We start from the raw sequence: 20,252 nt of genomic DNA, 5'->3' as shown, positions 1-20,252 counted from the left end.
GAGCAGAAGACCCTTCTGGAGCATCTGATGAGAACCTGATTAGAAATAGCAAAAAGCAGGTAAGAACCTGGGAACACGCCTTCTCATAAAGAAAGGGTATAAAAAGGCTCTCAGGGCCCCTCAGAAAGCAGGAGAGAACCATCCATCTATCTATCTATTTATATATTGGTGCTTGCATATCTCACAGTGATGCTCTACGATGCCCTCCACATGTTTTGGACTCCCATCAACCTGGGCTGGCTGGGGCTGATGGGGTCTGTAGTCCAAAACATATGGTGAGTGCCAATTTTCAGAAAGGCTGCTATAAAAAAAATAGGTCTGGAAACACCCTTGTACTCTGTGTATATTGATGTTGCTCTATAAGAATTGTAAATCACAGAGGTGAAGCTTTATCAGTCCTAAATAAAACAGGAAACGTGGAGATATCACTTGTGACTCTACATTCTGTCTGTAGTTATATATCCCTACATGGAGTACAAAGAAACTACATGTCCCAGAATGCAAATGTGCTCTCGGACCAATGAGGCGCAAGCCCCTGCCTGCTACCTCTCCCGAAGCGGGGAGGTACACCAAAGAGCCTATCCCGAGGAGTAGCCGCCACATTAGATCCGCCTCATCTCAGAACGACAAGCGTCTCCACCAATCTCTTTAGAAGGAACGGCTTTTCCTCTTTCCCGCGAAGGGGCGGAGCTACCTATCTGCGCTAACCCCGCCTTCCGTGGCTGCCTGCGGTCTTTCCACAGACCGGTCCCTTCAGACTTGGGCCTTCCCTGGCGCCGCTATGGCGCTGAGCGGAGGCTGTTGGGCCTGGGCCATGGCGCGGGCGAGAGGGGCGAGCGGGCTGCTGAGGGGAGAGGCCTGGCCGTGGAGAGGGAGGGCGGCGAGGCACAGCTCCGGGCGGGGCCCAGGGCGCCCCGTCGTCTCGGAGCTGGACAAGGCGGACGCTTGGCTCCTCAGGAAGGCTCACGAGACCGGTGAGGGCGTGGCGGGAGGGAGGCGGTGACTGACGCGTGCGCAGGGGGCGGGGCTCCTGGGCGGGTACTAGGGGCGGGGCTCCTGGGCGGGTACTAGGGGCGGGGCTTCTGCGACGGGGCGGGGCACTGAGGCTTAGCTCTGTATTGGGTGCACTGACTGTCAGCAATGGCTCTCCAGGGTTCCAGGCAGGCGTCACTCCCGGCCCTCCCCGGAGAAGCCGGGGATTGCACCTGGGACCTTCTGCGTGCACAGCAGATGCTCGCCACGGAGCCGCGGTGGCGGCCCTTTAGGCAATACAGTGGGCAGTACCTTTATTAGGACCAACCAAAATGTTGCAAAGTATTTTCACTGTCCAGTGGCAGAGAGGGGGGAGACCGGTGAAGCAGCTATGGCTCGGGTGAGCTCTTGCGCAACGGTCTCGATTCAACCTTACAAACGGCCCTGTAAGGCTGGCCAATATTTATCTGTTTATTTAATAGCAACAAGAGTATTTCAGTGTTCAAAACACTTCATTTAGTGCCTCAGTTCTTCCTTACAAACAGCCCTGTAAGGTTGGCTAATATTTGTGTTTCTGTTTGTTATTATTGTTTGTTAAATTTCAGTCCCACCTCTCCTTCCAAGGGAGCGCAGGGTGGCAAACAGCAAAGGAGCAAAATTCAATAAAAAATAAAATAAAAAGGAAAACATTTAAAATATTAACAACACCAGCAAAATTAAAAATATTAAGAACTAAATCAAATAACAGTAGCACTTTTATGTACACCTTTTGAGTGTTCAGAGAGCTTCATGAGTATTAGTTAATCTTTGTAACAAACAGCCCTGTAGGGAAGGCCAAAGTTATGTTTATTATCATTAGTATTAGGCTGCAGTCCTATGCACACTTACCTGTGAGTTAGTTGCATCAAACTCAGTGGGGTTTTCTTCTGTATAAGGTGCACCATTAGTGTTATTAAGATGTACTGCAGATTTGGAAATGCTGCAGGCGTTGTCCCCTAAGTAATGCACTGTATATAGTAAGCAGCTTTCATTACAATGCAGAACCCCTATAACGCAGGGCATCCTTTGGCCCGTGACCCCCATGCTATAACGAGCTTTCACACTATTAGTTTAATGTGATAAATCGATGCCTGGTTAAATATAGAGGAGTTGGTTATCATTTACCCTCCCTCTGCTCTCCTTTCTCACCAGGGTTCCTTTCCTGGTTTAGGAATGGCTTGCTGGCTACTGGAGTTGGAGTGATTTCTTACGTTCAGAGTGACATGGGGCGCGAAGCAGCTTATGGTACGTAACATGGTTATAACCAGGGGAGACAGGACAGGATACAGGCAGAAGAACATAAAGCTGGCTGCAGTAACTAAAGTAATCCACTGATAGAATTGTTGTTTCTAAAAGGATAGATGTCCTAGAAGGAATTACCTGGATCCATCAGGCTAACAGCCTTTGCAAAAGCAGGGTGCAAAAGGCACAAGCAATGAACTAGACGCCCCTGTTTAATTTGCAGGGTATGCTTAGACAGGCCACAATTGCCTCAGCTCTCATTTGTAACATGCAGGGATGTGGGATGGAAAAACTTCCAGTGCTTTATTCTTCTGTGGAAACTGTTACAGTTAATAATAAACACAAATGGATGCAAATTGAAAATACTATATTAGGCCAGCTTGACCATTTCAAAGTTTGTTTATTAAATACAGGTAAAATAAATACACTAAAGTTCGTCACTCAGGGTGTCAGAAAATTTCACTATGCAAGTTTCCCTACTAAGCATAGGAATTTTTTCTAATTCAAAATATTTCAGAAAACCCACTGGTAACATGGGAATAAATGACAGGCCTACCTTTCAGGGCTCTGTGGTACAGATTATTAAGACTAAGGGTGGATCTGCATGGGTCACTTTATGAGAATTGGCCAAGCTCTCTTCTAGTAGGGATGATGAATTGGAAGGCACCCACCCTCCAGTCTTCTGCATATCTGTGTTGTGGAGGTGGGATTTTATTTATTAATTAATTACATTTACATCCCACCTTTCTTCCAAGTTGCTCAAGGTGGCATACGTGGTTCTCCTTCTCCATTTTATCTTCACACGATCCTACGAGGTAGGTTAGGCTGAGAGACTGACTGGCTCAAGATCACCTAGTGAACTTCGTGGCCTCCTAGGTCCCAGTCCGAAATTCACAGGCTTCATAGTCTGCATGCCTGTCAGGAAAGAGTTCCTGTGCCATGTTGCCGTGCCTAGTTCTCTCACTTCCTCTTTGGTGCTGAAGCTCTAGATTTCAGGAAGCACCCCAAGGTGGGCACCAATTTAGCAGCCTGTAGCGCCTCCTTATAAGAGCCGTGTAAATGGTTATTTGCCTGGTCACAGATGGGGAGTCAAAATGGCTTTGAAGCGACTGGATTGAGAAGAGTTTGCAAACTGGGAAAGAGCGGGTGGTTCTTTCGGGTTGTTGCTGTATAGCAAATGACCTGTGTAGATGTGTGAGGCACGAGGGCGGAGGGAACCTACTTGAGATGTGCCTTGTGCACCATTTGTATGTAGACATTGTACTGCCTAGGAGTGGGACAGTCATTCTTACAATGTTTGGAAGAGCTAATTGGTGGTTAGACCCAGAAACAGCCTTTCTGAATGAGTCAGTCAATAGACGAGAAGAACTGGAAGAAGCTTCAGTTGGCATTTCAGAAACGAATAGCTCTTGTGATGTCATCTTCTGTAAATGAAATGATTCTACAGCCTTGAGAGTCAAACAGGGACAGTTTCAATTGGTGTCTTTATGTGGTGACCTTGGACAGTTGGCTTGTCCCCAGGAAGCAAGAGGGGCAGGGGGAGTCCGCTTTAAAGTCTTGAGTGCAGCCACCAATGGCAGTTGGAGGCTGAGCCTGAAGTTGTGCAATCCCTTTGCCCACGTTGAATGCACAGGAGGAGGTAGCTGGTGCGCAAAGGAGGAAGCTAGCTGCATAAGCAGAGCCTATGCTCCTGAAATGTGTGACCACAGACTGAAAACCACTGTTTTAGGCATAGCCTCCTCTTGAATTGCACCAGCTCTGGAGCTTGGCATACATACATATAGTGTGTCAGTAGCAGTACTACAGCAAAAACAATATTGTTGTGATACTTGGTGTCCAATAAGAGAGAGAGGCTTGCCCTCATCTGTCACTGTGGGCAAACGCTTAAATCTATCTACCGACTCCAAAACAGTGTTTCTCACTTATGCCATAATGGGGCAGTGTTTCCTCACACTTGAAACTAAGCTGTAGTTGTGTGTTGGTGTCGCCCTAATTTATAACCAGTGCTTTTGTTGTGGAGAAATAACATCGCCGTGCAGGTGCAAAGGGGTGGTGGTGGTGAGGAATAGTTCTGGCTGATCTTTAGTTTTGGAGGAGCCAATGAAATGGGCACGATTGATCCTTTTGTGGGTTCATCACTGCTGGAAATGGGAAGTTACCAGTGCAAAATACAGTGTACGCTTCAAAAAACTGGATAGGAGGTAGGCAGGAGTATCTTCTCGGATAAACATAGAAATATGCAAGTTTTAGACTTTTATAGAACTTTTCATCAATTTCTTTTACCACATAAAGACCTCAGCATATCTTCAAAGCATGTATACTCCTGGACTTACCTTAGTTGGTCTAATATATTTCATGTCAGCTCACCGAGCTGAATTTATAAAGAAGAATTGAAGGGATATCTCGCCTCTGCTGTGAGCTTGTACCATAAGGTGTTTGAGTTTTATAGATGGGCATAATCACTGCTTACTACTGTCCCAATTCCAGTAGGCTGACTGTTGTATCTCCGCACAGGTTTCTTCATTCTTGGCGGAATCTGCGTGTCGTATGGCAGCGCCTCCTACCTCATCAGCCTCTTTCTCCTCCGTCGCACCATGATGCTGTCCTTCTCCACAGCTCTGCTGAGCTGTGCTGCAGTCACAACTGTGGCCCTGTTCTGGCTGTGCGCCATCTCTCTCTACATTGGCCGCTTGGAGGTAGAGATCATCCAAGATGAGACCAACGACAAATACCAGGATAAGAAAAAGGATGGGAAGTCAGATAAGTGAAGGCCAAGTTAGCTTTTGCAGACACATGACTGTATTCCATGGACTGAGGCTTAAGGCCACCCACGTGGCATGTCTGGGCCCTTCCGCCAGTTGGGCCAAAGGGCAAGAAGGATGGGTGGCTTTCTTGCAAAAGAGAGACAAAGGGATATGTTGGCTGCTTTGTATTTATTTCAGGTTTTCCAGATGGACTCTGGGAAGCGACAGTAGCAAAAATCAGATCACTGGGAAAGACAAATAAGGGATGCTCTGCTGAGCTAGCAAGCCAGCCTCCAAACTGGGAGTAGGCATTCTGGCTGAGCCGGGATCTCTGGTGCTTTTAACAAGTGAGCCTTCTGCTCTGCTCTGCTCTGCTGTTCCCACCCCCTGCTTCAACCAGTTAATTGATATTCTAGTTGATATTTATCAACTAAAATCTTTTAAGAAATTGTCAGTTCTGTCAGCAGCCCCTCTAAAGGTTTGCCTCTGCTTTTCCAGAGTTGCTTATGCTTCAAAATCATCATCAGAAGTGTATCTCTTCTGCCACGGGGCCTTGCATTTTTTTGTTCCACCTGTCTAGATCAGTTGACATTTGTATTAAAAGACACCAAAACCAAATCTCCTCTCTTTCTCTGGTGCTGGGCGGGTGGATGTGAAGGAAATATAGCCGCGCTCTTTCCCCCAACACTGGCAAGTGCTCCTTTTTCAGCTTTAGCTGGGGAGACTTATTTCTACATACAAAAATGATTTTGTACATTCTGCCAGTTGGCAGCAAGACCACCTTCTCTCTTCATAGCTTACCACACTTTTCACGCCAAGGTGCAGGAAGGGTTCTGGTGGGAATCCTGAGGCATGGAATCCAGATCCCTCCTTGAGATGTTGACAGACTCCTACCCCACACATGGTAGATAGGCACCCCAGGGAAGCTGCCAGGGCCCACCAGCGCTGAAGCCCACCCTTTGACAAGTAGCTGGGTCTACAAGCCGCCGTTTAAACGTGCAGGAACGCCCTGGAGAAGCGCCACAGTGGGCACTCTGGAGCACTGGAGAAAACTAGAACCATCCCGCAGCCATCCTTGGAGCCCTGCTGCCAGTGCCACCCCTTCAGGTATGCCCAAGGGGTAAGGGGAGCCAGCAGGGGGCACTGGCCAAGGCAGCCTCAAGTTTGGAGGCAACCCTGGATAAGAGTGATGCCCGTGTTGGCAGGCCTTCCCCCAAAGAGCCTCATTTGGGCTGTGATGCACACTTGACTCTTGCAGGCAGCGGCTTTGCCATCCACTTATAGTAGGGGAAGATGAGGGCGCTTTCAAGGATCCCCTTAAAAACCAGCCAACTGCTGTCTCAAGGTAACTGATGTAGATTGGAAGGGCTATACTCTGACTTCATTCCTCCTTCCTGGACATAAGAGCATCCTGGTTGGAGGAAGCCAAAGGGCCACCTAGTCAAGCAGCCTGTTCTCCCCAGATGCCTACAAGCAGAACTTGAATGGAACAGCAATAACCAGCAACTGGTTATTCAGGGCACGTTGGTAGAGCAAAGCAATTGCAGCTAGTAGCCATTGATAGCCTTACCCTCCATGAATTTGTCTAACCCTTTTTTAAACCCATCCAAGTTGGTGATCATCGCTGCCTGGTGTGGGAGCGAATTCCAGAGTTTAACTATGTGCTGTGTGAAGTCCTTGCTTTCGTCTGTCCTGAATCTTCCAACATTCAGCTCCATTCCATGTACCCGAGTTCTAATATGAGGGAGAAAACCACCTGCCTATCCTCTTCTCCATGCCATGCCTAATTTTATACACACCTGATGTGTTCCACTTTACTGACTTATGTGTTCCGACCCTATTTGAATACTTGTCCTGGTAATGAGGAAGGCAGTAACTTGTCAGTTACGCCTGTTCTGCACTTTTGCCTACATCCAGCACTGAATTTCCTTCTATTCCAGTTCACCGTTTACTAAGGCTGCTTTGAATGTCATGTCTATCCTTTATAGCACTTGCCAGCCACTCCTGCTTTTGTAGCAAATCTGAGGAAACTCACTTTGGGATTTCTGACCCAAATCACTAACGAACACTTCAGGGGGAGACCAGACTGCAGAGGAATGATGCTTGTTCAGGCTGGTGCATGTGCTCTGAAGATCACCACCACACTCTCATTTCAAGGACTTTCAAATACGTTTGGAATTTCTTTTGGCGGCAGGAGAGGGGTGTGCGTTTTTGTTACTTAACTCAAAATTAGGATACGCAAGCCCATAATTAGGACAAGATCTTGCTGCTCTCAAGCCTACAAGAAAAAAATTGTCAAGCATATTACAATCCTTTTAGGCAGAAACAGAGTCCATTTATTTTTATTTCCTCTGAAACCTCAGATCGCCAAAAGAAGCAGCAAAATGTCAAGAACAAGTGAACAGTGGAAACAACATTCATCTATCCAACGAGAACAGTAGATTAATGAAAGAAAAACTGTGCGCACACACGCGCACACACCTTTAGCAATGAGTTACACAGAAAAATATCACATCATCCAAGTGCTACTGTCTTGCTGTGGGTTTCCCCCACCCACCCCTTTCCCACTGAACTGTACAAGCCTTTATTTTGGATAAGTGCTAGACGTTAGGGCATAACATTTTTACCTTTTTAAGTGCTGTCATCACACATGTTGACGACCTGTCTCACCCCTTTTCCAGCCTGCATTCTTGGCTCTGGATGGAAAAGGTCCTGCCATGTGCCAGTGAGTCTCAACTACAGAAGTTTTCTGTCGGTTACGGGATTGAAACGAGAGCTGAGTTTTCATAATGGGAGGAATAAGCAACCTTGCTGAATCAGACCACCATGCTTTTTTCCCCAATAGCAGCCAGGCAGTCCCTTCCAGAAAACTCAGGAACACAGTGTGACAGTGATGGTGTCCGGTAGATATCTGGTGCTCTGGTAGACTGCCACTGCACATGGAATTTCCATTTTGTTGCAATGGCTAATAGCCATATGTAGATAAATGGATGGATGAGAAGCCTAATAACACCCGGTAATTAGAGGTGACAACGCATTCAGCACTCTCTGAACTGCCCATGCTCAATTACTGGCTCATCCGTACAGCATCTTTTATCACTTTCATAAGTGCTTTTAACCACTAGGAAATTAGCCCTCACGTGCTGTCACCACATTTCACTTAAGACTGTTAAGCTAGTGGCAGGACCTTCAGCAATAAGGCAATAAAGACTAGTTTCAGCAACTTTTCTTTCTGTCTTTACCCCTCTATCTGGGCACTACAGAAGAAAAAGGGATGAGCTGTTAATCCATTGTTTGCAGGAGGGGAAAGCGTGACCAGAGTAAGACATTATTAGATAAGGGTGTGTGATAATGGGGCACTTTGATTTCTTGTTTCTCTATAACGCAGCGCTGAACATTTGAACAACTGCTATGCTGTATTGCAAGGGACAGTGCAGTGTGCATAACACAAGCAAAAAAATTGTTAACTGCTAGTGTGATACACAGATACAAATCACACTGGGGGAGAGGCATTAAAGGAGGTGGAATCCTGCTTTTCAAATGCAAATTTCTGCAAATACACTTGCTTTGGCTAGCAGGCAGGTGGTCCTGTCAACAGACAAATCTGCAGGGCCTAAATATACCCCCCCCCAGCACACACCCAAAGTCCCCAGCAAAAATGGTGGTAGAAGTAAGTCAACTTGTAGCAGCAGGAAGACAGGCGAGAACAAGAAACAAATGTTTCTTCTGACTTTCATCTTTCCCAGAAAGGCTGTGCCGACTCTACACTCTGTTTACATCGAGTTACCTCCTGAACTCTCTCTACAAACAACATCAGTTTAAAACAGCAGCATCTGGGTGGCCAGGCAAGGAGCAGGAGTGGAACGCAGAGTGAGGAGGAGATGGCCCCTCTACTGACCTGCACCGAAGCTTAGAAAGGGGTGCTGAGGAGAGAGGAGATGCCCAGGGATTTGTTCCAGAAGAAAGATTTCTTCCCCGGGTGGTGAGAATGGTGGCACCAAGCTTTCCTATAAAAGGCCACACAGCACCTTTTATCAATCGCTCTGCCCAACACGGACTTTGGCCACGGTTTGGGGAGCAGAAGAAGATGCTAACTTGGTCACAGACTCAGTCCTCCTTGCGTTCCAAAGCCGAAGTGCCGTGGACTCCACTGCCAGCCACCGGGAAGGGTAGTGGGGAAAACAAGGCGTCCGTAGCAGCAAATGCTCCCCCTGAAATCTGGGCCAAGCCACCAGAATTTCCAAACGGCACAACCATGTTCAGCCGTTGCAGGTGGTGGTACATGAGTTCTCGGGACGTCTTGGCCTCGGCACTGCTGATGTCCATGAGGTTGATAGGATGGGAGGGTGGCAGCACGTTGCTCGGCATGGCTAGTGTCACATCAGCAGGGGCGTACCTGATGGTGCTGGTGGCATAGAGGCCCTGGGAGCCGGACGTGCTGGCATGGGGGCTGCCCAGCTGGTGCACCAGTGGCACGACAACATTGCCTGCATGGAACCGCTGCAGCACCTCCATATCAGCAGGGTAGACCAGCGGGGTGAACGGCGTTGATGCGGCCCTCTCCTCACACGGAGAGCCCGAGAGCGGGGGCGAGAGAGTGTCCGCCGAAGAGGAGGCCACCGGGATGGTCCGGGGAGAGGCACCAAAAGGTCCTTTCGAGGTGCTGTTGTCCATCTCGGGCGGTGTGAGCACAGAGTCTGGGATGGAGACGTACAGATGAGAAGAGGCTTGTCTCAAAGTGGGCTTCTCTAAGCTAAGTGCTTTGTTCACAGTGTAAGGACTGCCCTTTCGGGCGGCAGGACAGGGCCATGGTGCTGCTTTGGCACCAGGGACTTGCTCCGATTTAACACTAAGTGCTGGGTTGGCTTTCAGAGCTGAGCTCTTTTGGGTTTGGATGACAGAGGCAAACTCTGACGTGCAGGGGCGGCTGGGCCCTGCGCTCCTCCGCCCACCAGCCTTGCAGCCATTTGCTTTTGCAACCAGAGGCCCCTTCTGCTGGGGGAGGAGACCCAGCTCTGATTCACTGCCACTGTCCGACTCCTCGGAGCTGGTGAGTGAGGCGTCCTTTGCCTCCTGCATGGGGCTCTCTGGCCGGAACTCCAGCTTGATACGCTTGCGGGGAGGTCCCTCCGTGTCAGTCCCACCGCCGTCCTCCGACACCTCCTCGTCTCGGTAGCTCCTGCCGGGGCCACTTGAGTCAGTCTCCGCCACGTGGCACTGGGCCACGGTCTCCACCACACTCCTGGGGTAGGCTTTGGCTATGGAGCCAGGTTTGTTGGGGGAGTAAAGCTTCCCTTGGCTGTTCTCTTTGGCAAGGCTGTTCTCTGAAAAGAAGAAGGAGAGAGGGAATTCAGCTGGGCAAGGCAGCAAGAGTTATGCACCTTCGCGTGGCTGGGAGAGGGGCAGGCTTATTTCGTTGAATGAAATATTTATCCACAGAAGACCTGGGTGCAATGGCAGGTGGTGGCTCCATTTCAGGGACAGAGGAGTCCGCTTTGGATTTAAGTTTGGACTAAAACCCAGAGCAGATTCTACTGCTCCACTGACGTGCAGCCACTACTGCCTGGGGGAGATTTTAAATCTTACTTCAGAGTGGCTTCCTACCAGCAGTGCAGCTAATCATCACTACCACAAGGCAAACTCACAGCGAAAAGCACTGAAGTGGATTTGGACACAGCAGGAACATAAAAGCCAGCATGGCAGTGTTTCTACTTTAGAGGGAGGAAAAACCCACTTGGGAAGGCTTCGTATCCTCTCTTTACTTTATTTACTTACTTATTTCTTTATTTTAAAAATCCTTGCCTGATTTTCAAAGGAACTCAAGGTGGTTTACAATCCAGAACACAAAAGACGATAATAATATACGTAACAATCCCGGATTAAAAATCACACAAGAATCGACCTCAAGGCCAAGCCCCCACAACACCCAAAACAGCCACTGAAACTGGGACGACAAAGACAGCCCAGCAGAAAGCCTTTCCAAAAAGCCATGCTTTCACTGGCCACCTAAAACAATACAGTGGCCAGATTCAGACGACCTGGTAAGCCATTAACCAGGGACCCCATTCCTTCAACAGCAACCTTCCGGGGGCCACGTGGCAGTGGTGGGCAGGGCCAACAGCAAAAGTGACTGTGGCTAGACGGGAAGCCTATGCAGAGCAAAACCTTTGTTCAGCAGCCTCTATTCCAGCCAGCCACGCCAAAGGTGGAGGTTGCTACAAATGTGCTAACAGGCCTCTCCATCCAGAGAAGCAAGAAGCATCAGCACAGTGTCAGGCGACAGCCCAGCCTGGCAAAAGCGCTTGAGAGGGGCGTGTAGCAGGGCGGTGAAAGTGTGGTCTGGGCTGAGCACTGAGGTCCACGTAGAGAGGCCTGGAGGGCCAAATGGAGCCCCCAGCTTGAGGTTCCCTGAAACGAATCTTGACTTCGGGTTATGGGTTGTTTGGGAGAAACACGCCACGAGCGCTGGTTTGGAGGCTACAGTAAGGCACCCTTCTCCAACTTGATGCCCTCCAGATATTTTGGACTACACCTTCCATCACCCTCAGCCAGCTGTGGGGCTGATGGGTGTTGTAGGCCAAAATACCTGGAAAGTGCCAAGCTGGGGACAGCTATGGTAAGCCAAGACTCATGATTTGTTGCTCCTGCTTACACCACAGACACATTCGCACCACCCATTTCAAGCGCTGTTATTCTACTTTAAACAGTGATGGCTTCCCCCAAAGAATCCTGGCAAGTGTAGTTTAAGGGTGCTGAGAGTTGTTAGGAGAGCCCTAACATCCTCCTCGTGGAGCTACAATTCCCAGAGTGGTTTAACACTTAAACCCTCTTCTCAGGGTTGTGTGAGCTGTGTGAGGGGAACAGGGATCTCCGAACAACTCTTGGCACCCTTAACAAACTACACTTCCCAGAATCCTTTGGGGAAGCGATGACCGTTTAAAGTGGCACAATAGTGCTTTAAATGTATAGCGTGAATGCAGCCCAGGTGAGGAGCACAGCGAGAGTGATCTGGCAGCATGCACTGACGTGTCTTGTGCACAGTAAACCATGGCTTTGGGCTGACCATCTTGTCCAGATGGGGCTTGAGGCACCCCAGTTGGCTAGGCATTCCACAAGGTTGGCACCGCAACAGGAAAGGCCCTTCTCTTTGTTTTGCCAGCCGTGCTTCACGGGGCTGAGGGATCTGGAGTGAGGCCTCAGATGATGACTGGAGCATTGTGATGATTGGCAGGAACATACAGAAGAAGGTGGCCATAATGATCCCCGGGTCCCCAATTCATTAAGGTTCAAAGCACCTTGAATTTCATTGACTTATAAAAGTACTTCTACCCTGCCATATCATAAAATATCAGGGTGGTGTACAACCATAAAGAATACGTAGCCATTAAAGTGACTTGCTAATTCAAGTGCAGGGCACTCTTCAATTTAAACAGCTGCAAAGGCCTGTTGGCATAGAAATGTCTTCAAGAGATGCCTGAAAGTCAAAAGTGAGGATGCCTGCCGAATCTCTGCTCCGCAAAACGGGGCAATGATATTCAGTGTGCATCTTCTAGTAGAGGCCAGTCAGGCGGCCTCCGTGACACGGGGCAGAACTAACACCGCTCCTCCAGATGAGCTCAGGGATCAAGCTCAGATATAATCCTATCAATGTTGGAATTGATTTTTAATATGTTTTTAAACCTTTTTTTAAACAATGTCTTTAACCTTTTTTAAAGATGTCTTGAAAGCTTTTAAAATTGTTTTTAAAGATGTTTTGTTTTAATGTATTGTAAAGTCTGTTTTTATGATGTTTTAAAGTGTTTTTAGTGCTTTTGTTTGTCGCCCTCTTGCCAGAAGCCCTCTTTTGCTAGCCATGCAGGGTGGTAAGCTTGTCTGCTTGGCTAGCAAACTCCCTCACTGTTTGAGGCTTCATTTTATTCACCTTTGAAATCTGGCCCTGCCTCCGGGGCCTCCGTCTGCCTTGCAGGGATCCCAGGTAGTTGGAATATGTCCAGCGCTGTGGTTTTATACTCAGGCTTGCTGGAAAGGGTGTAAAAAAAGAGGAAAAGGTTAAACAAGCACACATAAACGCTCAGAGATCATTCCAAAGCTCCGATGGTGGTCAGGATGCAGAAGATAGCAGAACTGGTACTAAGGTGCAAAAGCAGATGCATGCACTTCACACACACTGCCGTTTTCATCTCTTAAGGCTCCGCTCTTCACCATCTCTTGTGAAGGAGCCCCTGATCTGAGAGGCCTTTGAAAAGCTACAGGGGACCGCTGCATGCCAGCGTTGCCTTTGGCGCTGGAAAGGATCATGGCTGGATCTGGCAGCGTGGCCACTTGGGGGCCGCAAGGAAGCAGCGGAAGGGACTCCCTGATTTAGCAACCATGTGGCAATGCTGAGAGGCCAGTGATGGAAATAACCATAGCCACTCTCTCCACCGCCTGTGAGCCCCTCCCTCCCACACCCTCACAAATCAGAAGGGGACTGAAGAAAGCCAAGTTGAATATGAGCTGACATATCTAGCCACCTGCAGGCTAGATCAGCAGAACGGCAGCACAACTGCAGAGAGCCATTGGCGCTTCATTGTCCAAGAACAAACAAGGACAGATTGAAATCACAATCTCTAACACCAAAAACAGTCGGGTTGGGGTTTTCATTGTCAAGCAAGCAAAGCTGGAACCAGCTCAAGTTACACTCCCCGCTCTCTCCCCACAAAGCCCGTTATTGCAGGAGAGCAGGGGCAAGGGGAGGGGCAATTCTCATCCCAGAGGTGGGTCTTCCTTTGAGCCCCAGGACCTATTTGGAATGCCAGGGACATGTGAAATAAGAGGACTTGTGTGCTTCTGTCCCTGCGCAGTGAACGTGACAGTCCAAACACATCGGGCTGGGGGGGATTGAGCTCTAAGGACGGCTGCCACCCAATTAAAGAAGTCTTACTTGGCTGGCATATGAGCTTTAGGCAGTTCATTGATTAAGATATCAATTACATTTGCAGATGGGTAGAAATCAAAGTTCTGAAGCAAGACACATGTTTGGTTTCGAGATGGTGCACAGACGAGGAGGGGGAGGATGCCTCCTCTTGTAAGATGTCTGCAATTTTTATATATACTTACAATACTATTTTTAAAAAGAGCCTGTTGGGGGCACCTTTAAATTGATTAAATCAATTCCTTGAAATGTAGGAATTACACTTTACTATGGGGTTGGACTTGATGGCCTTATAGGCCCCTTCCAACTCTACTATTGTATAAGCTGTTGCCCACCAGATGTTTGGAACGGCAGCTCCCATCAGCCCCAGCTAGCAGAGCCATGAGTTGTCCTTCAAAATACCTGGAGGCCATCAGGTTGGAAAGGCTGCTCTCATTAACTGATTGATTAAACGTTGAAGCCAGGCTTCTCAGTCAAAGGGCAGGCCCATGGTGCTCTTGAGCTCTGGGACTTCTGGATTTCCAGGAGCAACTGTGGCCAGTAGGGCAGGTGGACCCACAAGACAAAGATCTTGGGAGGGGTCACTTAATGATCGTACTCGTCATCCCCAAACCTCCTCGCCCCATGGAGTGGAGGGCAGATGGGGACGGTGTGAATTGGTTCTATTTACATTTTAGTACTGCCCTGGAGTCTTGCGTAAAAGGGCGGTTAAAGCAACTTGCACATTAAACAATGGCAGTCTAAACGCAATCAACACAACAGCCTTGTGAGGCCAGGCTAGGCTGGGAGATGGCCCAGGTCATGCAAAGTGTTTTGCCAACTTGAAATGGGCGAAGTAAATCCAAAGCATGGTAGTTGCGTAAAGCACAGCCAAAAAGGTTCTCTATGGAGATAACGTTTCCCTTTAAATTTGGTGTGTTTGCGTGTTGGGGAGCGGGAGATCCTTGAAACCATTGCTCACCTTTTTTCAAAATAAGCTGAGTTGCCCTTCACCAGGAGGGGCAGCATTATCATTAAGTTTAGCTGGTGTTGCTCCCCAAAACTACTGAAATGACCCACACCCGCACCCACACCACACTTTGCCACTTGCAAATGGGGTGACCAATCTGTGCATGTTTCAGCTCAGCACCGCTTCACTGTCACTGTTGCTCAGATCCCTGGAGCTCAATTACTTGTTCTCCTGCGTGCCCCCACCCCCACCCCAAGCAGGCCAGGGAAGAATTCCACGCTGTCCCACTTTGCAAAGTGGAGTTGGGGGGAGAGGAGGAGAGGGAAGCAAGCAAGTTTGCAGGGAGGCTGCAAGAAAGTTAATTAGCCTCTAATTACAGAACTAATTAACTAAAATACTAATCACCCTGACAAATCATACATTAGTATCGGCAATTGCTTACAGGATTAGCATAATAATGCTTCCCTTTGCTTTATCGGGAGGGAGAAGGGGGGAGAAGTGGTCATTAATAGCCATCTGCAGTAGCCATTCAGATATTTCTTTTATCTGCTTGGAAGAGTGCGCAGAGGGTGGGGGTGAGAGAGAAAGACTTCAACAGAGAATATTTTGTAGTTCTTAAGTAGATTTTAAATGTTGCATGCTTGGGGGGGGGAACCAGACTAGAGATTCAGGGGTAGGGTTGATTTGAACAGCAGCAGAGGGCTGAGTGGCCAGATCGGGGGGGGGGTACCCACACTCCAGCGAGGCTGCATGTACCCCTGGAGACTGCAGGCAGTGGGAGGGCTGGATGTCTGAACGCTCTCACATTGAAAAAGAAAGACGACCAGGCACCTGGACACATGCGGCTAACCCTGTGGAAAACTCCCCGGCGTGCCCTGTTTCTGTGTTTGGGGAGGTCCCCCCCCCAACACCACCACATGTGGGTGCACCGAAGTCAAGCCCAAAGAGATCCATGTCCATGCCTTCTGCAGTTACTTGTTCATCTACTCTACATGATGGAAAGAAGTGCAGGCATAGTCTTCCACTTAGCAAAAAAGTCCATCATTTGTGCCACACCAAGTGATGGGGGCAGGGGGCCGGAGGAGATTTCACACCTGATACAATATCCTGTGTTCCCTGCAGAACAGAAATCTGCACATGCGCACACTCCTGGCTTTGCAGGCCCTCAGTGGGACTCCATCACTGCCCACTCCCTCGGGGCGCGTATAAAGGGGCAGGGGGGGGCGGAGCAGCTCCTCCTCCTGGTGCCCATTTTCCTTCTCATAAAGAGAGGGGGCCATAAAGCCAGGGACCTCCAGTAGTTCCCACCACCAGCTAGGATATGCACCTTGGGAAGGCCCCACCAACGCTACCCCTCCCCTGGTGTTGACTCTGGGCACACCCACACACCAGCAGCAGCTGGTGGTTCCATGTCAGTGGGGCAGTGGAATCCACTCCGGGGTTTGGTGCAAACTTTCAAGGAGCTGTCCAAGGTGCAGCCCTGTGAAAATTCAGACTAAAACCCAGAATGGATTTCACTGCCCCACTGACATGGAACTACCAGTCTCCGCTACCACACACAGCCTCAGTGATTTCTGTTGCAGCTGCAAGTGACTGGAAGGGATGCGCCAGCATGCTGTGGATTTTGTACAAACCAGGATGGAAGGCCTCACCTGAGGATGTAGTTCACCCAGACCATGTTCTTCTCACTGGGGTTCTTGACGTTGACCGAGATGGTCGCGCAGGACTGGATCCATACAAAGCCCCCGTTCTTTTGCAGCCAGCGGTAATATTGGGTCACCACCTGCCCCTTGTTTAACACTAAAGGGGGAGAGGAAGAGGGACAACAGCTGTTAAGTTTTAAGGGAGGGGAAAACAACGTTAACTGAGTCTACCCAAATTGCTTAGGAATAGTTTGCACCATCTGCACAATCAAATGGCGAAGCCTTTCCCGGGTTGTACCACTTCAGGCTGCCAGGGGAGGTGCAAGTCTGAATGCTCCATGCAGATGAGCCTGTCAGAGAGATGGCTCAGGCAGCAGAGGTTGGTGGCTCTGATGTCTGTGGGGCAGTGAGTCCGCTCTGGGTTTTAGTCCGAACTTTCAAGGTGCTGTCCAAGGTGAAAGCCACAGCCCTCACCGGCCTTCCCTTGCACCCCTGGTGTTTCCGCCTGGCTAGAATAAGTCCTTGAACACCAATAATGCCTCTTTCCTGTCTGGATGGGGAATGGAGAGGGGGGTGAGTGTGTGTAGAAAGTAGCCTGCGATACAAAGGTAAAATTTTTGCTTGTTGCTCTGCCCTCTTTGCCCCCTCCACACCTTCTCTAACATGTGGCCCTCGGAAGGTTGAGCAGAAGGGGATGTGGCCCTTGGGATGAAAAAGGTTCGCTGCCCCAGGACTACAGTGGACCTCTGGCTGCTATCCAGGAAAGTGCCTCAGACATTCTGAAGCACTGCAAAACACCATCAGTTAGGAAGCCAACGTACAGTCCAGATGGCTTTGCCGGATTCCCTCCACATCCTCGCCGTGAATGAACCGGTAACAGCTTTTGCCAACGAGCTCAGAAGGGCAGAAGTCCATATAATCGCTGATCCTGGGGAGGGTGGGGGGAGAGCAGGAAAAAAAGAGAAGAAAATGAAGGTAGATTAAAGGAGGGCCAAGCAGGGGATCTGTTGATCCGTAGGGAGCAGCCTGCATTCACCGTGCCTTACAAGGGAGCGGTGTGAGAAGACCCTGCCCCAAGGGGCTTACAACCTAAAATAGACAAGAGGAAAAGAACAGAAGTGAGGGCAAGGACTGAGGAAAGGGGAGACTATGAAATTAACTACGTGCACTTTGGCTTAGTCACAAGAAGGGATTTTGGGGGACCAGAGAGTGGCAAATTCAGGGAGAAGAGCAGCAGGGGAGAGGGAGGGGTGGGGGTAAATGGATAAAAACAACAGAAAGCCAAGGAATCACACGTTCCCATCCGGGTAAATCCCGTAGAAACAGAACACCGGGTGAAAGCATGGCTGTTCATGCAGGCTTTTAAGAGCGTTTAGCACTTTTAAGTGCATTTTTTCCTTCAAGTTTTAAATGTTTCATGGCTGCCATATATATATGTGGTGTGTGTGTGTGTTTTCCATCTTTTCTTTGGTTTCCTAGCTTCCAATCGTCATATTTTTTACTTTGTATAACTACAGATTTTAATAATGTTGAGAGTTGGGATATAAATATTTTAATTAAAAAAATACACACCAGTGAACAAAGAGCAGCTTGTGTAACTTCAGGGGAGGGCTTTGTGGAAGAGGAGCTACTTGGCGGATGGTGCCCTGTACTAATCAGAGAGAGTTTGGGTGTGTGCATGTGCAGGTGTCTGTGTGGGCTTATTCCTTTTTAAAAAAAACTATATGCTGCTTTTTCACATGGATTTTGAAAGTGGTTCATGAGTCAGAAGAACAATAAGCTATCCATGCAATGGGTGACATCTGACTAAGTCTTACCCAGAGTGGACCCATTCTTCTCTGAACATGACTAACACTGGATATCACTCAATTTAAATAAACCACACAAATATAGACAAAAAAGGAAGCGGAAAAGACAGCATAGCAATGAAATTCCATGTCAGGGCCACAAGTAGTCAATTTTCAAAGGCTAACGCAAAGAAGAAGAAGAAAAGGTTTTGCCCACTTTTCAAAATGTTAGCAGCAAGGAACTGTCTTGTAGAGAGTTGGACAGCACAGGGGCCCCTACGAAGAAGGCCCTGCTCCTAAGGAAGGCTAACCTAATTAGCCTCATAGGCTGAAATTCAGAGCAGGGTCTCATCAAAAACTCTCAACTGCTCTCTCTCTGTGTGCATGTGTGTGCATGCATACATGCGTGCTTGTGTAGTTCTGATTTCCAACTTAGGCACTGCAACATTTTCAGCTGGCTCTGCAACTGGCCAACCGGACCACCCTTGCAACCCACCTGCTCTCACAGTACACGATCTGCAAGTCCATGTTGACCCGGAAGACAAACATGTGGCACTCAATGCGCACCTCGCTGAGGGTGGAAGGGGGCAGAGTGTGGGCCAGCGCCACCAGCCCCATCACACGGCCCAGGATGGAGTGGGAGTGGGAGAAGGACGGCAGTCGGGGGCGAAGGCGGCCCGTCACATGAATCACCTGGGGAAGGGGAGGAAGAGTGTGAGTAAGGAGTGGGTCGGGGTGGATTGACGGGATCCACTCTCGCTTCTTGCTTCTAAGAGTGGCAATTTGGGACAAGGAGAAAACCCTCCATGGAGCTATGGGGGAATCTTGCAAGGAAAGGACCAAACATTTTAGTTTAAGAATGTTTTAGTTATGAGGGGGGACAATTTGGGGGGGGGGAGGTTATAAACATCATGAGTTGTATCCAGCATTAGCCACACTCAGAGCAGACCCATTAACTGTGGTCCATTCATTTCAACAGCTCCACGATGAGCATAACTAATGTTGGATACAGTCTGAAAGCTGCTCCTTGAAAGTTGGGACTAAGACCACTGCCCCACTGACACGGAGCCATCAGCTGGATACAACCCTACAAGCAGTGTGGAGAAAAAAACTTCTTCTTTCTCCCATAATACTAGATCAGCAGTTCCCAAACCTTTTTCCCCCCCACGGACCACTTGAAAATTGCTAAGGGTCTTGGCAGAACCCTTAATTATTTTTATGCCTGTTGTTCCAATTGTAATGCCACTGGAGAGGCAGTTTGGTGTAGCAGTTAGAGGGCTGGACTGGGACCTGGGTGACCAGGATTCAAATGCCCGCTCGACCATGAAGCTCGCTGGGTGATCTTGGGCCAGTCACTGCCTCTCAGCCTAACCTACCTCACAGAATTGTTGTGAGGATTAATTCTGGAGGGGGAGAACTATGTTTGTACGCCACCTCAAGCACCTCGGAGGAAAGGAGGGATATAAATGTAATAAATAATAATAATGTGCTGTGCTAGGTGCTGTCTGATTTGTACTTGTATTTTCCCTGCTTCTTTTATGGCTTCTTTCAGATATTATTGTATTACATTTTGCATTCCGCAGAATTCAAACGGTAATACCATAAAATGCAGCATAAGAAATAAAAGGAGCACTCAGTGTCAGTGTGAATATTTTGATGTTGCAGACCTCCTGAATGAAGCTTGTGGGCCACTGGCAGCCCACGGGCCACAGTTTGGGAATCCCCATACTAGAACTTGCAATCGCCCAGTGAAGGAAATTAGATTCATGACAGACAGATGTGGAAGACACAGTCAGAGTAGCAGCCACTTTACCTTGTAGCCAGAGGTCTTCACATGAAGCCCCCTCTTAGTGAGGGTGGATTTCAGGCGGATGAAAAAGGAGCGTTCCAAAGCATCGCTCTCAGCAGGACGGGAGCTGGCTGCATCTACGACACAAGGACAGGTAAGTGTCACACCTTCTA

General features: G+C 48.8%; 2 protein-coding genes across 5 annotated transcripts in view; one reads left to right on the top strand and one right to left on the bottom strand.

The window, feature by feature from the left end:
• Positions 1–677: 677 nt before the first annotated feature.
• Positions 678–5,615, top strand: TMEM160 (transmembrane protein 160). Its single transcript, XM_061596784.1, has 3 exons — positions 678–974; positions 2,164–2,256; positions 4,768–5,615. The coding sequence occupies exons 1-3, from the start codon at positions 782–784 to the stop codon at positions 5,019–5,021; spliced, it is 540 nt and encodes a 179-aa protein (XP_061452768.1). The 5' UTR covers positions 678–781; the 3' UTR covers positions 5,022–5,615.
• A 1,707-nt stretch (positions 5,616–7,322) lies between these two features.
• The window catches only part of NPAS1 (neuronal PAS domain protein 1), an 84,872-nt gene continuing 71,942 nt past the window's right edge, over positions 7,323–20,252 (bottom strand). For all 4 annotated transcript variants that reach the window (XM_061596782.1, XM_061596783.1, XM_061596781.1 and 1 more), the window contains exons 7-12: positions 20,104–20,216; positions 18,787–18,983; positions 17,325–17,431; positions 16,513–16,660; positions 12,919–13,016; positions 7,323–10,321 (exon numbers count right to left, since the gene is read on the bottom strand). In XM_061596782.1, coding sequence (XP_061452766.1) covers positions 9,105–10,321; positions 12,919–13,016; positions 16,513–16,660; positions 17,325–17,431; positions 18,787–18,983; positions 20,104–20,216 — 1,880 coding nt within the window. In that variant the 3' untranslated portion in view covers positions 7,323–9,104. The remainder of the gene's footprint in view (positions 10,322–12,918; positions 13,017–16,512; positions 16,661–17,324; positions 17,432–18,786; positions 18,984–20,103; positions 20,217–20,252) is intronic.

The sequence above is a fragment of the Rhineura floridana genome, chromosome 15 (assembly GCF_030035675.1).
Source record: "Rhineura floridana isolate rRhiFlo1 chromosome 15, rRhiFlo1.hap2, whole genome shotgun sequence".
Lineage (NCBI taxonomy): Eukaryota > Metazoa > Chordata > Lepidosauria > Squamata > Rhineuridae > Rhineura > Rhineura floridana.
Note: the sequence above shows the minus strand (reverse complement) of the source record. Positions and strands in the feature narration are given on the sequence as shown.

Coding starts and splice junctions, on each gene's coding strand:
- TMEM160 (XM_061596784.1), top strand. CDS start 782: ATGGCGCTGAGCGGAGGCTGTTGGGCCTGGGCCATGGCGCGGGCGAGA. Junction 975..2,163: donor CAGGAAGGCTCACGAGACCG/GTGAGGGCGTGG, acceptor CTTTCTCACCAG/GGTTCCTTTCCTGGTTTAGG. Junction 2,257..4,767: donor GGGGCGCGAAGCAGCTTATG/GTACGTAACATG, acceptor ATCTCCGCACAG/GTTTCTTCATTCTTGGCGGA.